The sequence below is a fragment of the Thunnus thynnus genome, chromosome 12, assembly GCF_963924715.1.
Source record: "Thunnus thynnus chromosome 12, fThuThy2.1, whole genome shotgun sequence".
NCBI classification, from domain to species: Eukaryota; Metazoa; Chordata; class Actinopteri; order Scombriformes; family Scombridae; genus Thunnus; species Thunnus thynnus.
The window spans coordinates 8,567,017-8,584,880 of record NC_089528.1 but is presented as its reverse complement, the minus strand read 5'-3'; the positions used below and the strand labels follow the sequence as shown (position 1 = coordinate 8,584,880).

Genomic DNA, 17,864 nt, shown 5'->3' with positions numbered 1-17,864 from the left:
GGCTGAGCCTGTCCAATAGAAATGATAAAGCGGTTTCTTAGTTAAAGCAATGTGTTGTTTTGTGCTCTGCTGCCTCAAGTGAGTCCACGTTCATCTTAACGACAGAGCTACAGTAGCCTTCATGACCACCTTGTCCAGCCTGCATTAAGTGCATGGCCTGAATACCTCAATAACTCAGTAACATGACACTGACCACAATGGGGTAGCTGAACATGCACACAGACATCTGCGTGCCTCAGTGTTGGAGGTTCCCAAGACAAAAATGGTGTTAAAGGTCAGTGTCCTCAACATCCACCCTCACACTGACTGAACATGACTGAAGCAGAATATGGTATGACATAACACCTACTTGTATTACTATACATCATGTGTAGACATTAATCAAAGAACTAATATGAAGATGTATGTAACAGTAGGAATTTACAAATGTGTACTTGTTCCTGTGTTTATGCTCTTTGCATAGGACCAAGGGTTGTTGGTCACCCCTAACTGGATGAACAAAGAGATCTGTTAGTAATGCTGTGTTACTGGATTTTTTTCTTCTACACATAATTCGGCATATTGGCCCACTTGCCCCCAGGTCAAAACAAACGCTAGGAATCTTGGTGTTATGTTTGACCCTAAATTGAAATTCGAACACCATGTCAACAAATTGGTTCAATCCTGTTTTTTTCAACTAAGGAATATTGCAAAAATCAGACCATTATTATTGGCCTCTGACTTAAAACATATCATTCATGCCTTCATTTTTTGCCTTAGTCAAGCTGCCCTGGCACGTCTTCAGCCTGTACAAAATGCAGCAGCTTGGCTGTTAAGTAGGACTGGCCATAGATCTCACATCACTCCTATTTTAGTCTCACTGCATTGGCTGCCAGTCAAGTTGAGGATCGATTATAAGGTTATTTTAATCACTTATAAGGCCCTATAAGGCACTGGCCTACATTACTGAGCTACTAAGCCCTTACACTACCTAGCGGTCACTTAGGTCATCCAACCAAAACCTGTTAGCCATACCACGTGAAGAACTAAAAACCAAAGGCAACTGAGCTTTAGCTACTACGAGCTACTAGGACAGTGTGCGGATCTTTTTTCTGATTTTTGCCTTTAGACTGAGCTTTAGCTGCCATGTCACCCAGACTTTGGAACAATCTCCCCCCTCACATTAGATCAGTTGAGTCTGTTGACTGTTTCAAACAATATTTAAAAACCCACCTTTTTAGGGTGGTTTTTCCATAACATTTGATAACTTCAAGTGTGTGCTCTTGGTGGTGACTGGTTGCTGTATGCTTTCTGTGTTTGTATATGCGATGTCGATGTTGATGTAAAGCACTTTGTAACCTTTGTTTGTAACCGTGTTAAAAAAGGTGCTATATAAATAAAGATTCACTTACTTACTTACTGACTTACTTACTATACACTTTATTATCTTTTTTAATCTTTATGTTCCAACATAATCCTCCATTTTACTGCTTATTCTTAATCATAATTACACTTTGGGCAATCAACGATAAGATTGGCTGTCTGTTTTGTAACTATTAATGCAATTTTTCCTTTAATAACATTCATCTTTTGGAAATCTAATGTGATAAAAGGGACATATGAGCTCCAGATGTTTTGTGACCTCTGACCTCTCTGCAGAGCTGATGAGAGAAGAAAGTTCTATTTTCTCGCCGGGTTCAGATGTCATATTAACCTAGAAGTATTTAAAAAGGTTGCAAGACCACTTGCAGAGTATGTTTGTAGACTCATTTGTTCTTTCAAGCTTTTAGTTGGTTCTATTCTGGAGAGCTCATAAAAACAGTAGACTAGGCATACCAAAGGCTTAAGTTCTGTTTAATGAAAAACACTGAGCAAAGACATCATGAGCTCTAACTTCTCCCGTACCCCAGTTACACATGAAGAATAGTTAGTCTGTTAAAACAAGTTAAACCAAGATAGCTTAATGTACATTTCTGCAGACTTTGTTTCAGGTACCAAATCGATTACTGTAAGTTGCTGTAACCATTGTTGCATTGCATCAAGAGAGTGGTATGAGAACCGGTAAAGCCACTAAATAAACTTTATGACATGACTGTCTTGGTAAAATTAGCATGTTGATGTGTATTATGCAGCTGGACAACAAAATGTTCAAAGTTTTAGACAATATGTTACTGTTTTGTACTAGAGGAAAGCATGACAGTTACAGGGTTTTAGGCACATAATATAGACTATATTATGTGTCATGTTCAGGTCATATTTACTATAAATATGAGTCCACATCAGCCTTCTGTAGACTAGTGATGGTAACAAACAGGATATGTAGGATTTTGTGTTGAACTATAGAAAGAATTGACACACAGCCATACATATCACAGTCCATATTGCTTTTTTTACAATAATATGATAATAATAATAACTTTATTTATATAGCACTTTTCAAAAACAAGTTATAAAGTCCTTTACAAAGACATAAAACAAGAGAAATTACTAGATAAATAATAAGTACAATTGATACAGTAATAACGACAAGCGAGGTATTATTTTCTAAAATACAGTAAAAACAAGTCAAGTGAAAACAGAAGAATAACCGATTCAAGAGAAAGCAATTCTGAAAAAGTGCATTTTTAAGAGAGATTAAGAATAAATAAATAAAGAATAAATAGAGCCAGTCTGCCTGACAATGCCTCCAGCATTGTTCCAGAGATGCAGGGCCTTGACTCCAAAGGCTCGGTCTCCTCCGGTTTTTAGCCTTGACTTACTAATAGACCTCTGCTGGAGGATCTCAGGCTGCATTCAGGCTCGTAAGGGGTTAGTGAGTCAGTGATATAATCAGGGGCCAACCCCAAACATGCTATAAAAGTAATCATTAAATTTTTTTAAAATATAAAATTAAAAAAAAATATATATGTATATAAAAGCAACCCTAATAGAATTATAAGACATGCATGACAAATAAGGCTCCCATGGGTAGACACCAGAGAGTCAGAGTGTGCATTAATTTTAGCTCTTGCACTCTCATTTCATTGAAGGCCTCAAGTTACCACATTGCTTATGTAAGTTGCATACTGGGCCATGATTGGCGTCTAAACTAGTTGTGATATCACATAATCATGCTTGTACATACTGTGCCCTAAAGTCCCCACGTGCTGAAAAGTTTGTTTTTCTTCTTGTTCCCTCAGTTGGATGTTTGACCTTCACACAGAATGATGTATGTGCAGAGTTTGATACCAGAGGTCCGTTCTCACATTCATCTGCTGAAAGAGGAAAAGTTTCTCTGTGCTCATCTTGAATCTCAGTTTAAAGTATATACCTACAAGTATGATTTGTAACATCACAACTAGTTTGGAGCCAGTCGTGGTCCAATATGCAACTTACACAAATGTGATGTGGAAACTTGAAACCTCCAGTGCACAAACACTGAGGATGAACTTTACAGTGAAGTAGGAGACATCTTCTGTCCAGTAGTTAATTTTAATTTTAAAAATATTTGCATATTCATAGCTGCTGGATTTTTAATGAGGGAGAAGGAATAGATGTCATTTGAAAGATTTTAACGAGATAATTGAACTTTTTTGTGAACAATCACATTATTCAAAGTAGAGTATTTTATATACATCTTAAAACATGTCTGGAGGGGATCTTTAAACTCAGATTTAGGGTGAGCACAGACTAGAGAAACTTCAGCAGATGAATTTGAAAACAGCCTTTTAGTGTTAAACTGCATGTACATCATTCTGCATGTTATTGAGTGAAGGGGTGTGTTAAAGATTAATAAATAAAAAATAAGTAAATTCATGTTTGGCAGAGCGGTTCCTATGTGTTTAAGGCAGTCTTGACCTTTTTAACATGTCGCTGCTTGTAAATAGACCATACAAATAAAAAAGCTCTAAAATTTGAGGCAAATTTTGAAGTTTTTGACTTATATTTGTGGAATTGGCAAAATAGATCTGAATTATTTTCATTTGGAGAGGGCATATTTTTAATTAAACAGGATGTGTCCGCCACAGGAAGTTTCCCAGGGGCAAAATGGCTAAAAGTGAGCAACTATTAAAAGATTTCTCTTTTTTCGTCTCTGGCGCGGTTGCCTAGCAACTGTCGGTGGGCGGGGAGCGGCGGGCGGAGCCTTCCTCCAAGGCCGGCGGCAGGGGGAGGGACGCCGGGCTGGACTCCTCAAACGCCGACTGTGATTGAAACGCAGCTCCACCTTTTAAAGTATTAGCTGCAGACTTCATATTGTCGCCCGCCCTCCCCCTGTGCCGGTTCGCCCGGGAGGTTTTTCATTGTGACTCAGTTACAAGGCAGGAAAAAATGTCCAACGTCAACTGGAAGCCGTTTGTTTTCGGCGGTCTGGCGTCTGTGACGGCGGAATGCGGTGAGTTGATGTGTGAGGAAGCGGCGAGGAGGCCGAGCTGCGTGGATTACTGTTAATCATTTAAATCTTGGTTGTGTGTTAGAGCCTTATCAGAAAGTGTCTCGTGCTCTGTGTTGCAGGGACTTTCCCAATCGATTTAGCCAAAACGCGCCTTCAAGTTCAAGGCCAAGTGGGCGACAGCAAATACCGAGAGATCCGCTACAGAGGCATGCTCCACACTTTAGCCAGGGTGGGAAGAGAGGAGGGGCTCCGGGCTCTCTATTCAGGGTCAGTATGGTGGATGTGTGAGTTTTACGGTCTCAAAAACGTGTGTTGGACCTGCTGTCACGTTACAATCACACTGCACTTTGTATTTCCTCATTAATGTTTACAGTTCCTCTTTGATGCAGACTTCCTGCTTTTGCAACAACAGCCATTGTCCCACCTATCTTTCCTGCAGTCCTTTTGCATCTATCCAAAGAGGGGTGCATTTGTCTAATTTGCCTCTCAATGTTTTTTCCTTTTATGCTAAGATTTTGGGAGGGATATTTTTTCCCCAAAAGGTTTTTGTGAAAGGGTTTTGGCTGTGTCATCAGGACTCACAGTTGTGTGTGTGAAGCACTGTGGTATTAGATTATAGAAATGAACTTGACTTCACTTTTACAGAATAGCTCCTGCCATGCTGCGCCAGGCATCCTATGGGACCATAAAAATTGGCACATACCAGAGCTTTAAGCGACTGCTGGTTGACAGACCAGAGGGTGAGTCCCAGTTTCTCTTTCTGTCTCACACACACACACACGCCCACACACACACACACTTAAACACATAGTTTGGCAGGCTGCTCGTGGCCACCCATTGACACATGCACATTCCTCTTGAAGGTCACAGAGGAGGCACAGATGTGCCTGTGTATGAGACCTGTGTGACCTCATTTTTATATACCAATAGCTTTTTATAACCGTGCATCTGTAAAACACTGTAAAGATAAATTGGCTGATGCGTGGTATCAAATGCTGCTTGTTCACAGTTACAATCTGCCTCCCACTCTTCTTCTCTTTCAGATGAGACACTGCTGACTAATGTGGCATGCGGTGTCCTCGCTGGAGTCATCTCCTCCTCCATTGCCAACCCTACTGATGTGCTGAAGGTAGCTGATGCTGCACATAAACACTGAGTTGACCTACTTTTTTGTGTTGTCCCGTGTTGAACCTGCAGCCGGTTGTGCACAAAAGCAGTAGAACAGGTTTGACTAATTCCTTGAAGCTGCTGTATGGCGTGCAAAAGTCTTCTTTCAGTGTTGTTTTGTTAAACAGTACACACAGCTGCTGCTACTCATGCACCCTTGTGAAAGACTGTCCTAAGGCAATCACAGTACTTATTGAATACAAGAGGGATTTATAAGCCGTTTCTAGATGAGTCTATAGGTGTGTTCTTTTGGTAGCTTGCCTAGTGGCGTGAAGGGCATCTTGGTGCTATCAAGACCCCACTAGTGGATTATTTATAGACTGCCACCCCCAAGGCTTAACATAGTGTTCTGTAAATGATATTGGTGCATAAATATTATGCGTGTGTGTGCACATGCTTATATGTACTCATAATGTTCTGCCCGGTTTCTTCTCACCATGCCCTATTAGGCGTAATGACCTCTTGTCTACAGTGTGTATGTTTATCAAGGGTTAACAAACTAGTAGACATGGCTGCAGGTTAGGAACATTATGTTTTCATCACGATGTGTTCTAGCTGAGCCTGCCAAGTCACCATGAAGCCAGACAGCAAACCAGGGCTGATCTGTAAACAGCAGCCATTGTAAATGAAAACAAGACAAGTCAAGCCTGGGCTGAAGAAGGTTCCTGGAAACAGCGATAGAGAAAATACTTCAGGACACTGCACGCCAAAAATCCCTAACTTTTTTTGACTTTGCATTCCAATGAGGCCTGACTAATACATCCCCGTACATGGCTTAGTGAACCTACAGCTTTCAACACTGGTTGAGTGTGTGTGCAAGCTTATATTGTCTAAAAAAGTTTGACTTTGTGGACAACTCGCTCTGTCTGTTCTTGCAGATCCGCATGCAGGCTCAGGGAAATGTGATCCAGGGCAGTATGATGGGCAACTTCATCAACATCTACCAGGAGGAGGGAACACGAGGACTGTGGAAGGTACACACAGTTGGAAACATGCTTTTACTTGTACTAATTAATGACCTCTACTGTATGTCAGTGGGTGTCAGGTAACACAGACACTACTCTTTTTTACTCAAATCTTTAATGTTGCTTCCTCTGTCTGTCTGTCTGTCTGTCAGGGTGTCTCTCTAACAGCTCAGCGGGCAGCGATCGTGGTCGGGGTCGAGCTACCAGTTTATGACATTACCAAGAAGCATCTGATCATGTCGGGTCACATGGGGGACACTGTGTACACACACTTCTTGTAAGTTTGGCAGATACTTGAGGACGTCCCTGCCATCTGTCATGTGATGTTATCACTGGCAGGAAATTGCTTCTCAGGGAAAGATATACTTTAATCCCTTTTATGGTGGATTGAATTTCGACATTTCAAACACACTTCAAATTACAAGATTGTAATTGGTTATACATAAATCATGATTTTTAGTGTTATTGACCTGTAGTGAGCCTTATATTTGACTTTCACGTCTGAAAACTAGAAGCAAAATTACAAATCCTTGTCTGCTCACTACTCTATCGTTGCATTTTTCTTTGCTGCTCACACTCAGCATGAACAGCCAGGTTCTGTGCTCTATTTCAGACATTACTCAACAAACACCAAGCATCTCAAAATACACTGTAATTTCTGGATATCTATGTAAGGTTGCAGCTGACAAAAGCTCTCTTCACTCTGTGTATTAATAGCAGTGAATGCTGTGTGGGTATTTGTGCATTCCATTTGTACTTTGAGATATTTTTTTTGCTATTGCTGCAAACAACTAAAGCCTGTCCCTTGTGGTCCCCCAGGTCTAGCTTTGTATGCGGACTGGCGGGGGCTTTGGCCTCCAACCCAGTGGACGTAGTCCGGACGCGCATGATGAACCAGAGAGGAGGAGCTTTGTACCAGGGAACACTGGACTGTCTACTGCAGGTCAGTCAAAACTCCTGACAGGAGATCTTGTAGGTCTTCTTGTTGATGTGGTGTTTGTGGATGACTACATTAAAGGAGCACTCCAACAGTTTTGCAAATGAAGATCAGTGTGGTCGTCATGGGGACTCCTATTCAGCCTGTGAACAGTTGTAGCAACAGCTGTATAATGTCTTCTGTGGCTTTAGAGGGAGCAAGTTTGTGAAAATAACCGCCGATGAAGAACAAAAAGATGCGATTGGTTGCATTCTGGGAAATGTAGGATCCGGAGTTTTTGGAGCTCGAGACATACCAGAGACTAAGATATCTCAGCCTCTGCTGCTTCAATTCACCATTCTTTTTTTTTATTTGTCTCTTGTGAGTTCTCCAAGTTTATGGAAGTGCAGCAATAAATTACTTGTGTGCCTCTTCAAGTACAGAAATCTTTCTGACTTTTATCTGTGAATAATCCCGCAAATATTTTGACATTTAAAGCAGCATCAAAATTATTACTTTATATTTGACGATCACCAGTCTGTTTCCATGAAGAGGTGCAAGTTTGTGTTTGATTTTTGGCTCCCGTGATGACAAATATTATAACTCATGTAGTAATGTTAAGTATCCAGATCAAACCTTAATGTCACTGATTTTTCCCAGTCCCAGTTAAAAACCACCTAGGGAGCACTTTCACATGATTATCAAAGGAAAATAAGTTAAAGTTGGTTTTAAACATGTTTGTTTTCTTTTCAGACATGGCGCTCCGAGGGCTTCATGGCCCTCTACAAGGGTTTCTTTCCCAACTGGCTGCGCCTGGGACCATGGAACATCATTGTATCCTTTAATGATCTCATTACTTCACTGCTTTGTTTACATATATCCTCTGTGATGCAACATCTTTTGAGCTGGAGAAATTGGCGGGGTAAAAGTTGTAAATTCTGTTATGCATTTGGTTACGTTAAGTGTTCATTCTGAGCCGTGCTTCAGTGGAGGACAGCTTATTATAGCTTAGTGCTAGCTAATTCTGTTATGTAACCTTGTGAAACTACTGACTCAGTTCCCCACTGCCCCCCTGGTGAGAGAGAACGTAAGGGGCCCTTGATGGGGGGTAAGAGGAATAGAGGGTGGAGAGAGAACTCTATGATAGCCTTTCTGCAAAGGCTAAGATCTGATTAAAGATAATCAAGCAGGTATTGTGAAATGAGGAAGTCACATGGGGAAGAGAGGGGCTGGCAGGTCGTCATTGAGCTCCAACCAGGCCTAAAAATGCAATGAGATTATTGAATTGTTGAGTTACAGCAGAGCAGACTGAGGTAATAAGGAAAGGGCAACAAGGAAGGCTTTGAGCTGAAGTACAGAAGGAGCCAAAACGTCCTCAGTGCACCTCACATTCCCCTCGCAAACAACAATGTCCACCCTATCTCGCTTGTGTTCCTTTACTCCGCGTCCAGTTCTTCCTCACGTATGAGCAGCTGAAGAAGATCAATGTGTGATCGGCAGGATGAGAGCGAAGAAGAGACGAGTATGTGCACATGCTCCGAGACGAGCAGAGAGGACCAAAAATCGGGGAATGGCTTGATTGGGATGGAACCTTAATGGAGCCAGTGAATGGTCAATTGGAGTTTGATGTTGACCCATGTTCAGGGCGGCATGAGAATTTGCCTGATTCCTGTTGGGGCTACACATCTCCTAAAGCCTGTGGCAAGTGTGGAAGCAACTTAAACACTCAAACAAACATTCATATCTGTTTTAGCTCATCCAACTGCTACATTAAGCTTAAGCATTCACTTAAATTTCATATTGACTCCATGGATTCATGTCACCTGATTTATTAATTTAATGACTGGTAATCTAGGATGTGGAACACTCTGACTCCATTAATTGTTCATAAATTATCTTTTCCCAATCAGAAGCTGCTTTGAAATGGCTTTAAAGTCATGAGTAAAAAAAAAACACATGAGGGTTTTCAGTCTTCTACACTTGAAGTGGCCTCCAAACTGAGTGCCTTAGTTTGTGGTACAGGCTGTCGATGCCTGAGTCAGATAGCAGCTGACAATCGCAGTGATCATTCCCTTTTGAAAAAGATGAAAAATGTTTGTGTGCATGAGTCAACAGACATGGATGAAGATCTGGTGGGGTTTGTTTTTTTTATATATATATATTTCTAAATTGAGCGATGGGTGTGTGTAAAGGTGAAATTATTATTTATTCTAAGAGTCTTCATGGAGTATTTGCTGAGTTAGAGCCAAGAATACATCACGGTGTACTGTGATAAATAACAGTTGTATAAACAGCCAATGGGTGCTGCAACAGGATATACACACACACACACACACACACACATATCACATGCTCATATGTGGCGAGACTAGTTGTTCCTCATGCCAGCAAGTGCAGACGGTTAACATATCCTCAGGAAGTTGGGGTTGATGCTGTGCTCCCTGGGTTCATGGGTTCCTGTGTTAATGAACACGTCACTGTAAAAACTGAAACTTGCATTATGAAACATTATGTAAGCCCACATATTATGTTCATCTCAACCCCCTTACCCTTTTTAAGTTTAGACCACCAGGACGGATTAGGGTGTCTGAGGTGTGTCATTTGATGATGTTTATTGCCTGAAGGCACTAAAACCACTGCACATGATCCACAGTTAACTCCAGGTATATTTTCATGTACTGTATTTGCACGCAGTATGCTTTCTGTGAGCTATGCTTTCATTGTTAACAATGAATATATCGCTGGCTGTTATGTGTGAGCTGCTTTTGCTGCCAAAGTGTAAGCCGATGTCATTTTGTCATACTTTTTGATGTTGATGTAAATGCTGCTCTAGTTCTGTATAATTGAAATAAAAGAGAGAAACCTATGCTGTGTTGGTGTTTTTCTTTGTGGTGGCCACAGTGTGGCGCTGTGTAGCTGCACTCATCCTACAGAATGTGACCCAGTTGACTCCAAATAGCTGTTTATGAGTCTTCTTAAATTCCCAGACCTCAACTTTGAGGCCACAAATCTAGCACAGTCATGTTGTTTCAGAGGGATTGCCCGATTTCTTTCAAACACACATGTTCGTGCAGCATCTCACAAACAGTGACTCATGAATTATTCAGGGAGAGTCTAAGATGTAATTTTTCTTCTTGTTTCTGTGGGTAAATTCCCAGTTTTCACTCATCAGAGCTGTTTTGAGGAGATGATGGGAGCTCAAGGGAGTGCAGTGGGAAACGTTGAACTTCAGTCTCTCTGTGCGCCTTGTTCTTTTATTTAGGGAGCATTACCATGAGACTTATTACTTGTGTGAAAACTTGTATCTGCTTCATCTAAACCACCATAAGTTGCACTGCCATGCTGTTGGTGTGACAAGCCGGCTGCATTAAATAACAATGCCACAGCGTGTGATGGAAGAGACAAGGGTCTCTCTGTTGTTCCTGGTTTATTTGCTGGGTTAAACTTGTGTACAGTATATACATACATACCGGGCAGGCAAAACCAGCTGACATTTATGTCAAATTAAGGCACAAAAACATCCCACACTGCCCATAAGGCCAGTTGAAAGAGGGAATAAGAATAATGTGTGGCTTCTGCCAGGAGTTGGCATTCACTGTATAAGTTGGCATTATAGCCTGCCTGGCATCACATCCCTGGCACAGTCTTCTACAAGCTGGACAAGTATAGCCACGAGGGATTCCGGCAGTCACAGCCATGCTGCATTATGGGTATTATTTGCTGCCTGGCCCAAGGGTGCAGGAGGGCTGGCTCTATTGTGTTCCAGGGATCAGAGCGAGCTTTTGTGGCAGAGGGATAAGGCTCCGCTCTGCTCCAAACACCCTGCCCTTTCTCTCCTCCTTTTTTGTTCTTTCAGTCGTTTCTCAGATGAAAATGCTGCATGCTGCAACACACGGATGGATAAATGCACGAACGGATGGAAATGTAGACAAGGAGACAAATCTATCGTAGTCTGTTGATCCATTTGGAACAAGGGCTGCGCCGCATCTGGACTGCACAGTGCTGACAGAGAGAAAAAAAAAATCACAGGCCTATTGCCATTTCTTTTTGCTCAATATTGCAGTTGAGATATAGCTTGAAATACAACAGAACAGATTTTCTTTCTCAGCTTTGAAAGATTCTCAAAAAATGCCTGAGTGCTTAGTTTTGAGTAAAATGAATGATTTCCTCCCCTGAAAATACATTGTTTACAGGCCAGGGATTCTGCATAACATCAAAATAAAATAGCTCGCTTAGGAGGCTGTCTGAAACATCTTTCTCTCTGAGAAAAAAAGTGCAGCCTTCTGCAATTTGAAATTGTGCCTGTAGTAAATATTTTGATGAATTGTTCAGCTACAGTATGTCTGGCCTGTGAACAGGATTGTGAAGGATTTCAAACAAGTTGAGGCAATAGATCCTGCATGTCAAATGATCATTTAGGAACTCTTTTTTCTCTGCAAAACAGTAGAGGAAATTTGATTGTAAATTTCAGAAAGAGACGCAAGAGCAAACCCCTGCGGGAATATTAAGGAATATTACAGCAATGTCTAGGGGATGATAAAAATGAAGTATGGTGAGATCACTATTAAAGGAACAGTGTGACATTTTGATAAGTTTGCTTTCTTTTCAAGAGTCTGAAGCCAGTTAGCTTAGCGTAGCACAAAGACTGTAAACACTTTGCTGTTTTACTCTGCTGACAATTTCCTGTTTTACAGAGTCTCCACTGGTTTCCTGGCACTGCTCCCTGCTCCCAACAAACAGTCAAGCACATAACCCCTCGAAAATTAACATTTTTACATTTCAGTTTTTGTACAGATTAAAGAAATGATATACTAATGTATATAAGTGAACTTTAAAGGTGCTAGTAGGCGGATTTTGTTAGCAGTTTCCCTCTTTTTTCAGTCTTTGTGCTAAACTAAGCTAAGCAGCTGCTGGCTCCAGCTTCAGATACAGTACACGTATTGTATCTCATCTAACTCTCGGCAAGGAAACAAATGAGCGTATTTCCCAAAATGTCAAACTATTCCTTTAAGTCCCTGTTGAGAAACCACAGACACACTACGAGTCCCTGCTGTTGTGCTGCAGCACTTTTGCACTGCCGGCTGTCGATCATCATTAACAAGAGACAGTTTGAGAAAGGTGCCTCCAGTTCTTGTCACACCAGTAAACATACTCAAGTGCCGTGAGTCAACGATTCATCTCGACTAAAACTCCTCATCCAAACAAACAACGGGCCCGCTAAATCACAGCGCAGTCGACCTACATTTACACACCACTGGAAGGGGACTCGGACCCCAGGGAGACAGGATCACAAGGATGAGCCGCTGGTAATGCTGCTCCATTGTTCCAATATGACAGGAACAGGCCAACAGAGTGAATGTTAAAGGAGATAAAGCGAGGGGAGATTTGTTCCACATGTTGGCTTCTTTGACTCTGTGACTCCAAGAGTCAGGGAAAGTTAAGTTGTGTCACTGATCAAGACGCTTTAATGTCCCTGTGACATCTGCATGGAGGTTAAGTGACCTTTTAGTGCCCTATGGTTCTTTCAAAGGAATAACTCCACATTTTGTGAAAAGCACTTATTTGCTTTCTTCGAGAGAGTTAGAGGAGAAGATTGTTACCACTCTCGTTTTGAGAGTGGTATCAATCTTCTCCTCTAACTCTCAGCGAGAAAGCAAATAAGTGTTTTCCCCAAAATGTCAAACTATTCCTTGTGGTATCACTAATAGTCATGCTCATAGTTTATAGTGTGTCTGTGGTGCTTAGTAGAGACTTAATAGTGACTTCATTGTATTTTATGGTGTTTTCATCTATAAAAAACTTTCAAAAAAAATGTTTTAGGAATCTTCTGGAGATTTTCACTTCATTATTCTCAGGTTGCACTCAAAATTTTTGTAGACAACAAATAAAAAAACGGTTTTAAAAAATGACTTAACTACAGAAGAGCAGGGAATACTGCCATCATAACATCACCACGTCCTTGTTAGATGTGTTCAATCTTATGTAATTCCAGAGGATAAACACTAGGCAGAGCTCATGTGCTTTCTTCCTCCTAAGACATGAAAACAGAGGAGTAAACACACCATCTGCCTGTCCCCGACCACCAGACTCTGTCTCACTCTCAGTAACCCGCTCAGTCACAGCTCCCTCATTAATATCCCAGCTTCTGATAAGGAATAAATATTCAAATATTCAGCCGTATCAGTTTCCTTGGACGCCTGATTTAAAATTCCCTGCCCTCAGGCACAGCAGGCGCAGCATGCCGGCACAGCATGCACAATCCACACACACCCACACACACACACACACACACACACACACACACACACACACACACACAGGGGCCTCTGATGTGTATTGGTGGCGTTAGCAGGATTGCTCAATGACACCGGAGCCCTCCCATATATACACTATGGTCTGAAGCTGCTGTTCTCCACTCCTGTTTATCTCTGGCTCTCACCTATCTTATTAAAAAAAGAGAGAGAGGGATGGAGGATAAAGTTGGAGGAGGTGGGAAAGAGAGGTGAAAGACTGAGGTGGGGGAGAGGGGATAAAGATGAGCTGATGGAATGAGATGTTAGCTGGAGTCAACAGGGAGATATGGAGAAAAACTTTACTGGAACTCAGCAGACGTGGAAGCAGAGATGAGCTCCTGAAGAAAGAGAATAGAAGATGACAAGAAGAGAAGGGATCGGTAGGAGAGAGGAGAGGATGCAACACATGTCCTGATTCTCTGCTGCACTCCAATTAGCATCCATATGAAGCCTCTAAGACAGTGGTTGTCAGCTGCTGTGCCAAAGACTCAAGACACAAATGGGCTGTGAGACAAAGGGTTAGGACATTATTTGACTCGAGAACAGTCTAGGAACCAGTTAAAAGTGGAAAGAATGTTTTTATTTTAATTGTGATGCCAGATGCATATTAGCCAGTGCAATATTTACTCAGTCCAAATCTGAAAAACACTTGAAAACAACAGTGATTATCCTTTAAAGAGGGCAATAAGCTTATAAAATGCTCCTGCTGTGATGGTTAAGGTACTTTGGTAATTGGTTAGTAAAAAGCTAAACTGAAAGCAGAGCCTGACTCCCAAGCAGATGGTAATAGTAACCGGTAAAAGCAAAGTTGTTGCAAAAAGCAAAAAGGTTGTCCATTAATCAGAAGATTGGTGGTTCAATCTCAGACTCCTCCAGTCCATATGTCAAAGTGTCCTTGGGCAAGATACCCAGTGATTCACTGGTTGAAAGAGCAGCCATATAGTTATATGAATCTATAAATCTCTCAAGATGATAAGGTACAGAGAAAAGTCCACCAATTTCACTCATGACGGTCAGTTCATTTGTCATGAAGAGTTCTACTCAGCTGAAGACAGTTGTATCTGTCTTAAGGCTCAAGAGGAGTTTTGTCATGTCTGACAAGACAACCCTGATGATGTCATAGTGATGTTATTTCAGCTTTGGCTTGAAGGCTACATACTGTATCTATCACCTAAAGCCTGCGTTACAACTGGGGGTTTGGAATTTAAGAGATGTGGAGGTTTACTTGGTCTAATGAAGAGTGGTTGTTGGTTGCATTATGGGAAATGTAGGATCTGTTTTTGGAACTTGACTCATACTGGGGTATAAAAGTCAGGATATCTCAGCTTCTGTGGCTTTAATTTTGAGTCTTTTTTTTCTTAAACTTTTAAGTATAAAAGTGAACTCTTGACCTTGGAAACAGTCTGACAAAACAATCCCAACTCAAGGGCCACTTACTTAGGTTTCACAATGTCCTCATCAAAGGATGGAGTTTGCTAACTTGTCACAGTGATAGATTTCTTTCTTACAATAGCACTTTTAGGATAAATCCATTTCCATGACAACTAAGCAAACTCCATCCACACAGAGAAAGTTAAAAGCTCTGGAAGAAGCTATTAAGTGCACAATGAGTTAAGATTGTGTTGTCAAAGGAGGAGAGTTGTTTTGTTACTCTCACGAAACAGTTTTGACAAAAAGGTGCAACTGCAGTGACAATTCTTTATCTTGTTTTGTCTAGGTGGAACACAAACACCGTATATAAAACATACAGACGGGTAAGAAATTAAAGGGAAAACCCGAATAAATCAGTGGAGTGACATTACTAACAAACTTTATGCTGATGTCTGTGTGTTATTGCTTGTACAATCTTATTATCTGCAGAGAGAGTCAAATTCTGTACTTGGCGTATTTAAGAATTTCTCTCTGAATGTCTCTGAGCTCCATGTCATCTGTGAGATTAAAGAAAAAAACTTGCAACTACTGTGCAGACTCACCCCCTCTGTGTGGATAAGCAGCCACCTGCCTGCCGCTTCTCGAACACAAGTTGAGAGTATATTCTCAAGAAACATTTTATGCAGAATTCACAGTCTTACTGCTAAAATAGGAGTATATTTGTGCCGCTTTTCCCAATTGTCTTGAAGAGGAAATTTTTAGAGTGGCTTCCCAGGTTCAACCATGCCATGAGCTCACCTCACTGTAGCTAATTAGACAAGTAGTTCAGGCACTGTAGGGGTTCACAGATCAATAATAATACACACACATACATAGTGTACACACTGAAGGAAAAAGAGCGATAGACACAGTATAACTCCTCTCCTATCTCAGCCAAATAAGAGTCACATGTCTTCTGAAGGCATGAGGCTCCATATCACACAGTAATCTGCTGAGGGAACAATCGCACCACTGTTGCTGCAGACTGTCAGAGGTAAGAGGCCTACCACATCTCTCTTCCTCTCTCTCTCTCTGCTAAAACGCACACTCTGCTCCACAGGTGCAGTCTGACTCAAACTGTGGCAGTGTGGCAGGAAACTCATGTCATGTGTCATGTCATGTGAAACTAAAAGACGTTACCGATCATGTGACAATAGAAGAAGAGATCAGATTTGTGCTGATTAATGGGCAGCATTATAAATTGATATTTTCCTGCTTTTGCAAATGGTGATCGGCAAGACAAAAGAGGACTGAGCAGCTCTAAAAAACTGTACATTCAGACACACAGAAACACATACGCAAACTCAGACAGCAATTTGGATTTATTGAAACTGTTTTCCAATGAGGTCACAGTACCAATTAAAGTCACACAATTATGTCCTCAGTAAGCATAGTCGTTTGACCTCTGCTCATACAGAGGGGCCAGTGTGGTTGTGAAAGAGCTTGAGGGCTTGTTCTTTCATGGTAGAGACACAAAGATCAATCTGCCATGCACGCTACGTGTGATATGTTAATATTTAAGTGGGCTGCTCAAGCCAAATTAAGGCCCATTTCTGTTATTAGGTTAAGAGGGAATCCCCCATTCGTGTGTTTGAGTGTGTGCTTGTGTGTGTACGTGTGACTTAAATCACTTTCAGGGACACACACCAGACTTAAAGGGGACCTATTATTATTTAAACCTGCATTAACTGACTTAAAATTTACTTTTTGGGCCACTTCGGGGCAGCAGAAACCAGCTTTAAACACAAAATTGACATATTATTACTGCATGAAGTTCATATAGCAAACTTAATTTTGGCTCATGTTTGTGGCCACCAAGTCCTATATTTGCTCTTCTTTTAGCTCTTACAACATAATGAGAGCAGTGGGAGTGTACCAAATAGTAAAGTTGTGGGCCATGAACACCAAAACATTGAGCTGAGAGATGCTTGTACCCTCAGTAGATGCTGAGACCTTCAGAGTTGGATGATAATTCTCTGTGAGTTTATCATAAATATATAAACAACCCCTTTCACATTAAAACATATCGTCATTTGTTCCATTCTTAATTAAAGGCCATTAATCAGTGCAGCTTTAAATTAGCATTATCCTCAGTGGGTTTACAATCCAAAATGAAAACACGTGCAATAAGGAATAAATAACTTGAAATAATGGGACAATACCAATGTGCCCTGAATGACCTGGAAATGATTGAATTTCAGATGATGGACCCCTAACATCAGGGCTCAACTCAGAGGCTGAGAGGCTTTATTGAGTTAAGAGTCTGAGAGGCTTTATTGAGTTAAGAGAAAAAGGCCTTTAGGGCATGTTACAGTAAAATAAAGGCCAGCTTTTATTTTGTTTTCCCCTGCTAACATGCTGATGTAAAGCAGGTAATGTTCCCTGTGTTCACCATTTTAGAGTAACATGGTAACATGCTAATATTTGTTATTTAGCACTAGCACTAAACATAAAGTACAGCTGAGGCTGATGGGAAAGTCATTAATTTTGCAAGTATTGCATATCAATGAGTGGTGTCATACAACATTGGACAAATTCAAATTTTGGCTTGATGATGGTGCTAAATAAAAAGTTAAGGGAGCGCCAAAGTTATTACAATTAATTCTAAAGGGGACATTTGTACCAAGATTTCATAGCAATCCATCCAATAGTTGTGGAGACACTTCAGTCTGGACTAAAATAGTGGACAGACGGACAGCAGGCATTGACATCTCAAGGACCAGGTCGCTACCGTGGCTAAAAATTCCAAGTGAACATGTATT

At 41.1% G+C, this 17,864-nt stretch overlaps 1 protein-coding gene across 1 annotated transcript; it reads left to right on the top strand.

Moving 5' to 3' along the window:
• The first annotated feature begins 4,125 nt into the window (after positions 1 to 4,125).
• On the top strand, positions 4,126 to 10,265 carry LOC137193785 (kidney mitochondrial carrier protein 1-like). Its single transcript, XM_067605154.1, has 9 exons — positions 4,126 to 4,351; positions 4,471 to 4,618; positions 4,997 to 5,091; positions 5,395 to 5,480; positions 6,397 to 6,492; positions 6,636 to 6,760; positions 7,303 to 7,426; positions 8,153 to 8,233; positions 8,851 to 10,265. Exons 1-9 carry the CDS (start codon positions 4,288 to 4,290, stop codon positions 8,890 to 8,892), a joined length of 861 nt encoding a protein of 286 aa, XP_067461255.1. The 5' UTR covers positions 4,126 to 4,287; the 3' UTR covers positions 8,893 to 10,265.
• Positions 10,266 to 17,864: the final 7,599 nt, after the last annotated feature.